This window comes from Talpa europaea (genome assembly GCF_964194135.1).
Source record: "Talpa europaea genome assembly, chromosome: 12".
NCBI classification, from domain to species: domain Eukaryota; kingdom Metazoa; phylum Chordata; class Mammalia; order Eulipotyphla; family Talpidae; genus Talpa; species Talpa europaea.
This window is the reverse complement of record NC_140079.1, coordinates 90,081,361-90,096,060: the sequence shown is the minus strand read 5'-3', so window position 1 is coordinate 90,096,060 and position 14,700 is coordinate 90,081,361. Positions and strand designations below refer to the sequence as shown.

Here is a 14,700-nt window from a genome sequence, read left to right as displayed (position 1 = left end):
TGAAAAAAAGGATGCTGGCACTGTCAGTCCACAGAAAATCCCAGGAATGGCAGGAATGGGGCTAAGAAAGGAGAGAGTAGGACTTCTAAGTAGCATTTCAGCCAAGAGACATCAGGAAAGGATCAGAAGAAAGGTGGGGGCTGGTGGGGCAATTTCATTGTAAAATTCATGGCCACAGAAAATACTGATGAGCCTGTGCAGAGCAACAGTTCTCAAACTTCAATGTGCATCGAAACCACCTGTCAAAACCAAACTGCTGGGCCTACCCCAAAATTCTCCTTTGGTAGGTCCACGGTGGAGTCCAAAACCTTGTGTCCTTAACCAGTTCCCAGGTAATGGGAAGGCTCTGATAATTACTAGAGTCCAGCAAAAAGAACAGGAGCTCTGGAACCTTGAAGAACACTAAATCCAGGAACAAAGCTTCAGTTGCTAACAGGTCTCAAATTCAGAAATGGCCCAAAGCATAGCGGGGAGACGGGCTGAGGTCCTAGCACAGCCCACCACAGTGGAAGGACAGCACTCCAGAGCTTTACTCTCTCTTCCTGTCTATCAACAAAGTGTTACACGCACAGTTCATAGAAGCAAGTATCAAGAAAACATTCTATAGCAATGATTTTAGAATTTAGAAATTAAGCATCAAAGCTGATAGCAAAAAAGAAGCAATGACATCGTATACCTTTCCAAGTGCCATCATAAGATGCCAGAGAGGCCACTTAAGGAAGGACATAGTCCTGAACCTCAGAGAGGCTGCCCCAACTGCAGACAGGAAGGGTTAAAATTAAGAAAGTACCATTGCCTAAAACAGTACCCATTTCCAGGGAATGTAGAATCATAAACTTTATTCCACAGTGAAAAAAGGTGTCCTGTGTATTTTACTACAACTGAATAAAATTACACCATCGTGTGACTGACATCTACAACGGCAGACAGCTGCTGAACCTGCACACCCAGGTGGAATAATGGAAAATAGATGCTCACTTACCTCTTTGACTGAGAATTCCTTCAGGCCTAAATATTTCTGGAGTCTCAAAGGCAAAAATGCAGTCACTTTCATGGACTGTTTCCAGGTCATCTGTGTCACAAAAGGAACGATGGAACCCATCATAGTACATCTCGGTTAACACGATCTAAGAATGGGGAGAACACAGGATCAAGAAAGTCACTGCAAGTTCATCTCTCAGTTCAACTGTGAGCTCTTCCAGATCATCAGGCCTGTGGTGATCTGTGAGGACACGAGCATCTCACAGCACCCACACTGTCTGCCTATAAGAAGAGAATCCTCGTGCTGCAGTGGGTGCAGATAGCTTCATGGGTTGCGTCTTAACCCCTTGCACCACCAGGGAAGTCCCCGGCTGGGAGCTACCCACATGGTGTGGCAGACCTCTCCTATCTCGCCCGCTGCTCCCCTCAACAGTGTATTTCAGTCAATCTGCCTGTTTTGTTCCCCACTCTGTCTCTGGTGAATCCTCTCATCCCCCCCACATCTCTGGCCTGTACCCCAGCTCTTGTATGCATAAAAAAAAAAATCAATCTTTATAAAGAAAAAAATGAGACTCCTGGAAGCACAACAGCTTCTGCATGTATGTAATGTTACACTCTGATTTCAGAACACCACAGCACTAAATCCAGAGTGTCCCCAAATTTTGGTGACGTGACCCAGAAAATTACAAAACCTAATCAATCCCCTTGTGTCATAAACTACAGAGAGGCGCCATGGCTCGCCCAAGGTTACATGACCATTCCGTCTCCGAGTGAGAAGAGGGTCCACGTCTGACTCCAAGACTCTCGTCATTTAATTTTCTTCTTTTCAGATAAAAATATGTTGAATAGGGCCTCCCTGGTGACACTAGGGGTTGAGATGCAACCCACGAAGCTGTCCGCAGCCACTGCAGCACGAGTTCAATCCCTGGCCAGGGAGCTGCCCACAAGGCACAGCAGACCTCTCCTGTCTCGCCTGCTACTCCTGTCAGCAGTGTATTTCAGTCAGTCTGCCTGTCCTGCTCCCCACTCTGTCTCTGGTGAATCCTCTCACCCCCCACACCTCTGGCCTGTACCCCAGCTCTTGTATGCATAAATAAATAAATCTTAAAAAAAATATATGTTGAATAGGGCCACCCCGGTGGCACAGGCGGTTGAGCACAGTGCTGTGAAGCTGTTCGCAGCCTCTGCAGTGACGGTTTGATCCCCGCCGTCTGCAGAGACACCCACATGGCAGAGCAGACCTCTCCTGTCTCGCCTACTGCTCCCCTCAGCAGTGTATTTCAGTTGGTCTGCCTGTTCTGTTCCCTGCTTTATCTCTGGTGAATCCTCTCATCCTCCCACACATCTGGCCTATACCCCAGTTCTTGCATAAATATAAATAAATCTTAACAAAAAAAATTTTTTTTAAATGTTGAATAACCATGGATATTTGTCGTGGGGGAAAAAAGGAATCAACTCCAATGTCCCACACCAAGAGCCAATTAAAAACATGCCCACTGAATTATAAAGTTTATTGCAAAGAACTACGTCTATTTTTCACTAACGTGAAATGATGCCCTAAGTAAATGAAAGAGTGAAATGTATAATGATTCTATTTTCATAAAATAGCAAATGTCAGATATGCACAGCAGAAAACACGGATGAATATGTAACACAGTGTGAGAGTTAGTACTAAAAGTAGACTTTCATTTTCTGAACTGTTTGTGAAATGGCTAAATATTTTAACAGAAAAACAAAAGATGGGGAGAAAAACAATGGAAACAGTTAGAGACTTCATTACACGTTCACCAGCATTGTCTAGTGTAAAAGCTCTGGATGGGACATGAGGAGGTTCCAGTCCCGGCCTGCCACCAGCCAGTCCTGTGACCTTAAACAAGTCACATGGTTTCTCTGTGCCTCCTTCAGATTACGGGGTTGAACTGGAACCCTAAGGTCCTCTCTACTAATGCAAACATCCTGAGTCTATAAAGTGGCATATTCCAAAAACAGTCCCAAAAAAATATACCTGACACATTTTCCTACTAATGATTTTAATGACCATGCTGTTTTTCTGCAGGTGAACATGCCAGTATAATCCATTTTCTCCAGCAAGCTGAGGTCAAAAACAAACTTGTAATTATATCACCCATTTAAACCACTTGCAAATAGAATTAGGCAGCACTGGAAACTTTGAAGATACAACTGGACTTGTCCTGGACACACACATCAGTTTCCCTACCTCTCGCCTGTCTTTCCTCCATCCTGAAGGAAAAAAAAAATCAATAAGCTCTTCAGAGAAAGAAAGAATATGAACATTTTGTCAATGCACCAATACTTGGCGTATGAAAATATGAGTTATTTGCTGTATTAGGGCAACGATGCTGGTTGTATTTGTTTTACTTTGGTAACTTCCCAAATGAAGCCACATGAGGCCAAAGTACAAAACACCTTTATTATTCAAATGACTGCATAGCAGTTTCCAGAAGTTATCGAGGGAAAAGCTATTCAGCCACTGAATGAATCATCTTAAGTAAATCTTAAATAGGGAATGTTTTTCCAAATAAAATCATAATAGTGAACTGAATAAAAAGGTATGCAAAAATGTCAAGTCACAAATAGGCTAAAAGTGTTTTCCATCCATTTACATGCAACACATATCATTAATTTACCCAAAAAAAAACAGGCGGGGGCCACAAGTTTCCTTTCTCTTATCTCAACAAGGTAAGAGGCCCTGCCAGCTGTCATCAGGGAACAAACCCAGCTGAGCCCCCAGGACGTACTATACTCGCCAGATGCCCGTGCTGCTCACCGTGAGGGAAAGGGGTTTTGAAGAGCCACTGATTGAAATTTCTAAGCCTCTCTGAACTTCAAATATCATAGGATGCTCTTCCTATTGACCACATACGCACCCACAAGAAGGACTTAAAGGGGGTTAAGTAACTATACTTTACAAACAAAGCTAAAAGAAGGTCTTGGTGTAAAGTCACAGCTTCTCATTTAAAAAAATATACATAGTTATATTAAGCATGAAAAGCTTTTGAGTACATCTTTGTCTTTTGGGTCTTGATTTTTTTCCCTCTTAACACTGGAAGCAACTGGTTTTAAATTTCCAGCTAACCATATTTGGCAGAGAACTGTTAAGAAATTCCAGGAGAACAGAAAGCAACACTTTTGCAGCTAACATATGATCCATCTTTGCGGGCTTATTACCTGATCAGTGGGGATTTTTGTTTCCATAGACACTGCTTCCCGAAGTCTGGCAACAGTCCCAGACAGAGGCACTGCCACGCCAATCCGCATGCAGTGAGAGCATTTCCCTTGATACACTACGGTGACATAGAGAGGCCTGTACAGATCAAAGTCAGATCTTCTCATTAGTCACTTATTTCAACTAAAATAGAGAAGGCAAAACAAACTTCATCTGAAATCATCACAAAACTGAAGCTAACCCACACTTTTCTCTGGAAGCCAAATGGAAAAACTGCATTTGGACCTAAGTGAAACTATCAAACAATAATCGAGAGCTCTTTGGGAGAGGCAACCTTCATGAAAAAAAAATTTTTTTCTTGAAAGCAGCATAAACTCCTAGAAATTCATAAATTCATATGTCTGACTTAGGTAAATCTTAAATTGGAAATGTTTTTCCAAACAAAATCACTGTAGTGAACTGAGTTAAAAGGTATGCAAAAATGTCAAGTCACAAATAGGCTAAAGTATTTTCAGTCCATTTAAATGTAACGCCATAGGGCCTCCCCTGGTGGCACAGCTGTTGAGAGCTCTCTGCAGTGCTGGTTTGATCCCCAGCCACCAGTGAGGGTCCCACAAGGCACGACAGACCTCTCCTGCCACGCCCACTGCTCCCCTCAGCAGTGTATTTCGTCAGTCTGCCTGTTCTGTTCCCCTGTTCTGGTAAATTCTTTCACCCTCCCGCGCTTCTGACTGTACCCAGTGCTTGGATAAATAAATAAATCTTTTTCAAAATTTTAAAAATAAAAAATTAATAAATAAATGTAACGCCATATCATTAATTCACCAAAAAGACAGGAGGGGGCCACAAGTTTCCTGAACTCCTAGAAATTTTGAGTAGCAGTTCAAATAAGGCAACTAGTTAGAAGTGTGATGTGTATTCTCTAGAGGCAAGAAGGCAGGAGCGAGCCTTCCCCTCCCCGCTCGCTGTCAGTGGCTGACCAGCTAGACCGACTGGCCAGCCCAGCAGCTGCTCACACTGCACACTCAGAACTCCACTCATCACCTATCCTGTTATTTGCCTAAATAAATAAGAGGACACAACAGAGGAAGAGGAACACTGCGCTACAGGAATATACAGTCTCAAGTTCATTAAATCTGTTCTTACCTTGTGTGGGGTAGAGGAATTGGCAAAGAAATGCAGAGGAAGGGGTCAAAGGTGTTGCTCTGCTTCTGACAGTGAGGACAAGTCAAAGAAGATCTTCAAAAACAAAAATGGGAAACACGTTAAGGTCACTAGAATTCCGCCACGTGGACCACGTAAAGGAAAATATGATTTTCTCATACCTGTACTGGGCTTGAAAAAGTTCTTGTACAAAAGTGCTACAGACTGGAAAAGATGGTCCCTCGGGCAGCATATCAGCCTCAGATGGTGGCTAAAAAAAAGCAAGTACAATTTCACAGACTCGAAATACCAATTCTTGATTGAAGATGACCCTTAAAAAGACACAAATACCTGTGACTTCCCTTAGAGACTAAGTGTCAGGTCCAGATTTCAGGAAAGGCATCTGCTAAAGGAAGCAGACACAGCTACCAGACACAGCCACTAGGCTCACCTGCGCACAGGCCCTCCACAGATGGCATTTCTCTCTCCACCCCTTCCAGGCAGTCAGGCAGTTCTTCCCCAGGAGTCTCTAACAGCCCTCCAACTCCAAGAGCCCATCCCCCCTCTTCCCGGAAATAATCCCCAACCTACCTGGAAAGTGGCAATTCTGCCCAAGCCTGCTTTCTCCTGCGCTACTCTTGCTGGTGTCTCATCACTCTACTGCCTATTTCACTTAACCTCCGCCTAACAATAACCTACTGAGCATCTGCAGTCACAGGCAGAGGGCACTTTCAAGGGCACTAGGATGCAATCATAAGCAAGAGCCGGCCACCACGGACAGTAACACAACAGCACAGAGTGCTCAGGCATAAAAGGATCTTGAATCAGAATGATTTATCGACTTATCAAAATTAGAACTGTAAAATGTGAGGTGTGGAGCAGCAAAGGAAAGCAACACTTTAGACTTCAGTATTCCCATAATATAAAGCGTTTTAGTAAGACTATATGCATAAAGACAGAGAATGAATCATTATCTCAGTGAACTATTTTGAGAGGTTCATCCCACATTCAAATTTAAGCCTAACAGCGGAGATACTCATACGCTTCCCTTTGGCTTGTATATTCATTCTGGTGATACAGGCTATGTGTCTCATGGGAACAAAAAGCAAATTTCTGCTTTAAAAACAAGTTTAGTGAGATGGAATCACTTCACTTTAGTCTAGAGCTAGTCACAAATGCAAATGTGTGTCCTCTCATTAGACTGTCAGCTCCTTGGATACCGTGTTTCTTGTATCTTCCACTGCCAGCTCAGTAAATATGAGGAAACACCCTGGAAGTACCCATAAATTTTAACTCACCCAGAGCTTAGTGACTTTCATTACATTAACCAAACGTGAACTGCAGCTCCCCGATGGAAGCCCCTTCTCGCCTTGCTCCAGTCACTGAGCAGCCCTGGCGCCTGGCACACAGCTCCTGACTGCCCTGCCAGGGGCGTATCCTCACCTTCAGGGGTGGCTGGCCGCTCTGCTTTACAGCATGATTGAGGTCTTCGTGAACTCGGTCTAAAAGCCAGAGCAGAAACTCCTGGGCATCGTGCTGGGAATTCCCCCGGTACTGCAGAGCATTCTTTGATACAATACTCTAGACAGGTAAACAAATTAACATGCAACAGTTGTGAATTCCTGGCTTTAGAGATAAAGCACTCATAATCTATCTCAAAGAGGAACGCAAGTGTGTTACACAGTACTTCCAGAAAAGAAAGCAATGTAAAAAGAGGGGCTCAGTGTAACCCCCCACCCCATCAGGAACATGATGCAAAGCCTTAATTGAATGCACATACTATATGCAATCCTACGTGCAGGAATGCATCTAACGGAAACTATCAAAACAGCATGTGAAACTTCTATGTAGACATTCATTCATCAGGCTCTGTAATAGCAAAAAATTGGTACTAACTTGATCATCTTAAAAATGAGAATTGGTTAAATAATTAACACAGTATCGGGTTATAAGCAAAAGTATAAAATAAGTAAGTCTACACCAATGTAAATGATTAACTCTTCAAATAAGTATGTGGGAGGGGGAAGGAAAGGGAAAATCTTCCTTACAAAGAATTCCAAATAACTTATGTGGATAACCCTTCCCCTCCACCTCCCCACCCTCCACCCCACCCTTCACCTGCCGCAACCCCCACCACCAGGAGTTAGGCCCACACTGTGAGCACGGGCTAGGAAAGAGCAGTAGCCAGGAAAAGGCTGTACGTGAACTGGCCAATTAAGATCACGGAATCTGGAGCAAAAAGCCTGGAATCAAATCTCCATCCCACTATTCACAGTTTGTGAGGCCTGGGCCTCCTCTTTCCAAAGTAAAAAGGATAGTAATGATTTAGTGTGATAGGCAAATGAAATGCATGCAAAACATTTCACATATAAATGCAATAAAATAAATATTCAAATTTTAGCTGCAGGTACTGGCTTTGATAGTAAGGAGAAAGGAGTGGAGACAAATGCACAAAGGGAGAGCAGTTAAGAGACAATTGAGATGATGAGGCAAGAAATATTAGGTCCTAAGATAAACTAAGGCAGTGAGGTCAGAAATATGAAGGCAGGCTTGGATTTAGGAATCAAGGCAACAGAATTAACAGGCTCTGTGACCGAACGAATGTGCAGGAAGAGGAAAGCGGCATTAGAGCTACCCACACACCTAATGGGCGGCCCCTCATCAAGACCAAAAAAACCAGAGCGGAAAGAGGGTCATGAGTTCTTTTCTGAATTCCCAATATGTGAAGGTCTGTTGAATCCCCAAACAGAAGTACGTGATAAACAAGTGAAAAATGTAGATCTGGGGCTCCATGAACAGTGTGTGTCAGGGGTACAGGCTTGGGAGTCACTGGACAGGTGGTAGTTAAAATCACGTGGACGACGGAAACTGCCCAGAAATAATCATAAAAAATCAAGCAGAGGAAGAGGTTTAGAGAGTCCTCAAAGGAGACCAAGAGAAGGTGATCAAGAGTTTTGTCAAAAAATCAGGAGAATGGAGTCCCAAGAGTCAAGAGAAAACAGCCATGAGGGACTCATGGGTACTGTTAAAAAGTTGAAGAATAACACAGGAACCAAAAAACTAAACTTGGCCTTGCATTTTCCAATTTGAGTGCTAGCAGACTGAGACAAGAGGCAGATTTGCGATTTAATCATGAAGCGGAGTCATCCAGCTTGGTGGTTTCCTCTAGAGGGGGAGATTCAAGATCTGGAGATTCAAATTAAAGGGGTAAATAACAAAGGGGCATAAATGAGAGAGAATGTGATGGTATCACTGGCAAAACTAACTCAGTCAAGTGAGCCAGGGAGAGGCAGGCCACTGACCAGAAACAAAGCTTCAAGTGACTGGAAGGATACTACTCAGCTGCCAAATTAAAAACAGACACACAAGAGGAGGAATCGGTGTGGGGGAAGTCTCTGCCACCTACAAAACTTCCCCCAGAGGTCAGATGCTACCCAAATCACCAAATCCAAGTTCTTCTTTACCTCCCTCGACATCCCTATAGCACATTATATACTTGACCTCTCACTCCATCTTGAATGGTTTGACTTGCAGTCTTATGTTCTCATTGAGAAGAATCAAAACCAGAGCCATTGGTATGCACAATAGAAGAACGTGAGCCACAGAAGAGAAGATGTTTCCTAGAGGAGAAAATCCATCAGTAAAAACACCCGCACCAGCAGCACTATGTGGCTGACTCAAGATGAAGAGAATCAGGTGCTTGGTGAGCCCCAGGAGCTCAGCCAGGAAAACCCCCAGGTAGATGGAAGGAATGATGCAACCCACTACAGAAAAGCGTGACAGCACTGAGGTCCTTGGCAACAGCAGATGAAGACACTGTTTGCCTGGAGCAGAGAACTGAACAGTGAAGGTAAGAGAGAAGAAGGAAACTGAATGGCTACAAGGAAGTGAATGGCTGCAAGGAAACCACTTTTCCCAGCCTAGAAGCTTCTGTACAAAAGGAAGAAGGGCAGATGCTATGACCAGCAGAGGGGAGCGCGCAGGCTGAGGGAAGACGCTAACGGAAAGGAGGCACTTGAGAATGATTCTTCAGTAAGGGGAGAAGGAATTCAGGAAAGATATAGACGCCCTGCCTTAAACAGGAGGTGGGAGAGACAGAAAAGAAGGAAGGAGAATCATGGATTCAGACAAGTTATAGTAGGAAAACTTTGCTTTTGCTAGTTAGTTTTATATTGTTTATTTTGAGGAGGAAGCAGAGGCCCACAGCCAAGCGGAAGTCTTAGGTACAACAAAGGTAAAGGCAAATGCATAGCAAGGGTACTTGAGGCCCACAGGTGGAAACACAACAAACTTCTGTCCAGGACCTTCTCACTCACTGCCAGTGGGGGGCAGGGAGGGACAGGTTCTTAGCATATGCACCCGAATAGAATAAACAAGTTCTCTGGAACCAACCTCTTTGCTATGTTTATATACGGCATCTATCAAATTTCAAGGTGGAGACTTCAATTCTTCATCAGGACTGCGCTCAATGTAATCTATGCTTCCCGTCACTGTCACTTCAACTTGCCCAGCATCTACCCACCAATCACTGTGCACAAAGCACTTGCTAACAAGGCTGCTCAACAGGATTTTTGCTGGGCACGACTGAACAGGCCACAGGACTTCCACAACCCCCTGGAACTAGGACAAAAACTGCTCTGGGTCAACCCCACCCTAAATCACTGCATCACAAACTAAGGGAATTTTACAGGAAACCTTACTGAACACACAACACACACAAAGGCTCCTCTTTCTCCTTTTACCCCTTCACAATGGTGACTTCCTCCCTCTACAGATAACCAAGGGGCTATTTACTCTAGTTCTTCACTAGATGAAACACAGAACAATCAAATAACTATCCTGCATATGTGTTACAGAAGAAAGGGAAATACCAGAGTCTAAGAAACCCGGGTTTAAGCTCTGGTTCTGCCACAAACAAGTAAGCGTTTAACCTGAGGCGCTCACTGACCTCACGATCCCAGGTTCACAGAAGGAAGCGCTGTGCCAGGCCAAGACTGGCCCAACCCTCCACCAACCTCTTCCCCTAGCGCACCCGCAAGGGATGTGGCTTTTGTTTGGCGCCACATCTGACACTCACTACTTCGTCTTTATGACATTTTTCATAATCTAAACCTTAACTTGATGTCCTAAAATTAATCCCATTTGGGGGCAGGTTTTTTTTTTAAGTTTATTATCACTGGACGACGTCATCTATAAATAGAAACATTATACAACAGAAGAAGTCACTTAAATTTGTCACATCTATGAAAAACAGAGTACAAACTTTATTAAACTTAGCCCTGTGTACATAAATTTGCAATTTATAGAATTTATAATATTGCAATTTATAGAATAAAATCATATCTAATTACTTCAATCTTACACATTCTGGTATTCTAACTCAGAATGAATCAAGTACAGGTGTCCCTTATATTCAAGTTCTCATGATCAAATTTATAAGTGAATTTTACCACTACCCCAATTTCCCCCTTAGGATGACTCTTACCATCCAGTTACTAAATGATAAAATAGAAATCAAAATACATTTATAAGGCTTTCAAGTTTCATATGATTTCTCTTTACCCTTTGAATAAAACCTTAAGGCCTAGAGCTACAAAGAGAACATTTTTTTCCTTCAAGAAAAAAAAAATGAGGTGGAAGCATGGCCCAGAAAAGAAAAGGTGAAGTCTATCCAACTGGAGCTATAAATTAGACATGAAGTTCTTTCTAGTCACAGGACCCTAAGAAAGAAGCAGCAGGATTCTGGGCTCTAGAGGAAAGACCTCCTTTACCTGAAGCCAGGAAGAACACAAAGTAATAACCATTGGTGGTTTCCTCCAAGGGGAATGAACATGGTAATACTGGCCTGACATGATGGATCAGGACATTAAGTTACTCCTCTGGGGGAAACGGAAGCTTGCCAAGACTCGTCAAACCAAATCCCCTACCTTCCCTGATTCTATACCAAGAGAAATGTAGAATTTATTGCCAGTGATTGTGGCTAAGAAACATAACTTGGACCTCAATTTTTAAAAGACACAGTTTTAAAAGCAGAAAAAGAACTTGGAAGGACAACAGCATTTACATTTTAAAAGAAAGATGAAAAGTGAACAGCTGGGTTCATAGATAGTATCAACAAGGGAAATTTGGTTCCTGGACTTTGGTGGAAAAAAACAGAATAAGCATTTGAGTTTCATCTGAATCTGACTTTCTGGTTGATTACCAACCAAGATGATGACTGGAAACACAGAAGGTGAAACAGGCAAAAGGATGAATACTGTGAAAACAGGTATGACCATGAAAAACAGTAATGAAGTATCCATAAAAGAGCACCCCACACCAGGATACAGGGTGCAGCTCTGCTCAAAGCGGGCTCTCTGTTCTGTGCCCTGCATCCACTCCTACCTGCTCACTTTCACCTGGGGAGGGGAGGTGTCCTGCTCACATAATAGCACAGATTAGGTTGGGAGGCACCAGTCTTGGCAACAATGGACATTTGAAAAACGCTGTCAGGCCTCCAGACTTCACACATACTTTCCCTCTAACTGGAATGCCTAAACTCACACTCCCCACCAAGTGCATGCCCTCACTCCCTCTCATTAGCAGGACAGAGCTGGGCCACACACCCCCACTCCCAGGGGAGAGGAGGCCACAGAAAAGGAAGGCAGCAAAGGGAAAGGCACATCCATCCAGGACGGAAAGACGACTCCATGCGAGTAGAGAGGGACACGCACAACCTACTCCTGTCTGGCCACAGAGAGTGTTTATCTCCAGGATAAAGCTCCTTGATCTTTACAGAGAGAAGAATCTAAGAGAGGAAAACTCAAGGGCTCGAGTACAGATGTCCCCTGTAACTTGTATTCAAGTTCTCATCATCCAAGCTCAGGAACCATACAGATTGCAAGTGACAGCTACACAGTTATAAGATTAACTTTGCTTGTTAAACAAAGGTGCATGTGTCATAAGGACTCGGTGGCAGGAATGCATCGCTGAAATAAAGACTAGGAAGTGGTATATAGCCTATCTAAAAGAAAAGGATGTAACAGAAGAACTGAAAAATGGTTATTGCCTGTCAAGAAACTGTAACGATGGGTAAAAAACTATAAATATGGGTGAAAAAATCATAAGGACCCATAAAAAAGAGAGAAGTAGGAAAAGGAATACACCGCAAGGAGTTCAGGCAGATAACAATGAGCAGAGAGTCGCCAGCAGATCTTAACTACAAAAGCAGAAATACCAGTAGCAAAAGAAGGTTTCCAAGTATTTTGACAGTGGTTGGAAGTTTGCTGGAAATGAAAGAGAAAAGACTGACTCCTGAGCACCTGGGGTCAAGCAAGCACTCCTTTGACTTAATCTGCATTTTCTCTGAGCCTCGGCTACATTTCCTACAAAATGAAGGTAATACTTTTCTGAAAAGAATGCCATGAGGCTTTAATGAGATCGTTAAAGCATTTTACAAATATTACAACTCTATACAGGTGCTATTATGCAGGTTTTAAAAATCAAGGGGGGGAAAGGAAGTACCCTGTGGTGCTATATCATCTTGGAAAATGCCAAAGAGCAAGAACAGGAGAAAATATCTAAAGTGTTGCCTCACAATCTGGGCTACATAACTGAATCACCTGGGGAAGTTTAAAAATAAATTTTGAAAACCACGTCCTGGCTGTAGCCCAGAGGTGCGCATTTAATTAGTCGGGTAGGGTTTGATCATTGCTGATTCTTTACAAGTATTTTTTTTTTAATAATTCTACTTTCAATGTGAAGTCAAGATTGGAAATGAGCAGTCACATTAGAATAGCTCTGAAGTTTCACTTCCAAAAGCACTAAAGCTTATGGGAGGTTCTTTTGTCAAAACTGTAGTACATGACTTATTACACTGCATTTTATTTATATCACTGGGACATAATAATCTCCTATCTGTCTCTTCCCTAGGCAGTGATCAGGAATGTCTCATTCAAAATCACTTCCCCAGTACTTCGGGAACACAACAGTGACGTGAAAGCAAAATATCAGTTAATATTCGAGTGCGTATAATGTCTCAAGCATTATACTAATTGCTTGTGTTATTTCCTATAAATTTTCTCATAAAATTAATCCCCAGGAAATTCCCTCTGCTGTATCATTATTATTTAAAGATTACAAGACTCGGACTCAGAGAAGTAACTTGTCCAACCTCATTTGATTAAAAGAGCCTTAAAACATTCATGTTCACATCCTTCTCCAGTGAATGATTCCACCCCTATGTGACTCAGAAGGATGCGGCGCTTGTGGTTGTCCACCCTGAATGTCAGCTCTCGGTGCAGACATAAAACACGTGCTGGAGACAGAACGACAGCTGCAGCAAGCTTGAGGCTTCTGGGAGTTTATTTGCTTTTAAATAAATCCTTGTTAATCAGTGTTTGTTTTGTTGTAATTTACATTTCTCCCTATGACTGAAATATGGCCCAGAAACAAAAATGCAGTTTATCTAATTGAAATGTTATTATTTAGGAGCAGGAGGAATCTGGACTCTGGCAGATGGAATTACAGCATGAGAAGAGTGAGGCCCGAGAGTCCCAGATGCGCCACAAGGCAAACGAGACCACGACTGGCCCTGGAGAACCACATCTGTCTCGCGTCCGCTAATGTGCAAGGGTGTGTTCAGCTCACAGTGTGCGGGCAGCTCTGCTGGCAGAGATGAGGCCTACGCCCGTCCACCCTTCCCCACACTCCCGAGTGGCTGAGCCTGGCCCGTTCCAAGCTTAAGGTCTATCTGGGTCACCAAAAGAGTTTCTGTATCCAATCAAATAACTCAAGAGTGGCTTCCTTTTGGTCTTCTTGTCATTTTCCAACACAATCTAAGATTCATCCCAACCACAGTAAAATAAAACTTTTCAAAAGCTTTTTTCAGTGGAGAATGGAGGAATTTTTGACTAACAATTAACACAATCAAAAAGGCAGACATCCAGACCTTATTTAATAAAGGGTAACCATATGGGAAGTGCTAATAATCTTCAACTGTCAAAGTCAAAACAGTAAAACTGGAAAAGACATCCAGAGATCTAAGAAATTACTATACATTCCTACCATGGAACATTACAATGCTTGAGGGCTTTAGAAAACATGGAGAAATAAATACATAATGAAATTAAATGCGACACCAGAACTTGCTTCAAACTTTTAAAAAAACATTTTTAAAGAACTATCTATTTTCTATCCTTCTAAATATACACCAAAACACTAAGTCATTTGGTGTTTTGGCCAGGGAACCCTAATCTCATGCACAGAAGAAGAGCTGGTGAAAGAAACAAGCAAGAAAACATCCCTAATTTCTAGCTGAGACTTTGGCCACATATCCCAGAAACTAAGGCTGCACTAACATACTGAGAGTTTCCTTTTTCTTTGCTAAACAGACCTAGGGAAACATAAAC

General features: G+C 42.8%; 1 protein-coding gene across 2 annotated transcripts in view; it reads right to left on the bottom strand.

Moving 5' to 3' along the window:
• Positions 1 to 14,700, bottom strand: part of USP31 (ubiquitin specific peptidase 31) — a gene marked incomplete at both ends in the record, with an annotated part of 68,128 nt that overhangs the window by 32,657 nt on the left and 20,771 nt on the right. For both annotated transcript variants that reach the window (XM_084249623.1, XM_084249624.1), the window contains 5 exons: positions 983 to 1,127; positions 4,171 to 4,306; positions 5,315 to 5,407; positions 5,494 to 5,582; positions 6,755 to 6,892. In XM_084249623.1, the coding sequence (XP_084105749.1) occupies positions 983 to 1,127; positions 4,171 to 4,306; positions 5,315 to 5,407; positions 5,494 to 5,582; positions 6,755 to 6,892 (601 nt within the window). The remainder of the gene's footprint in view (positions 1 to 982; positions 1,128 to 4,170; positions 4,307 to 5,314; positions 5,408 to 5,493; positions 5,583 to 6,754; positions 6,893 to 14,700) is intronic.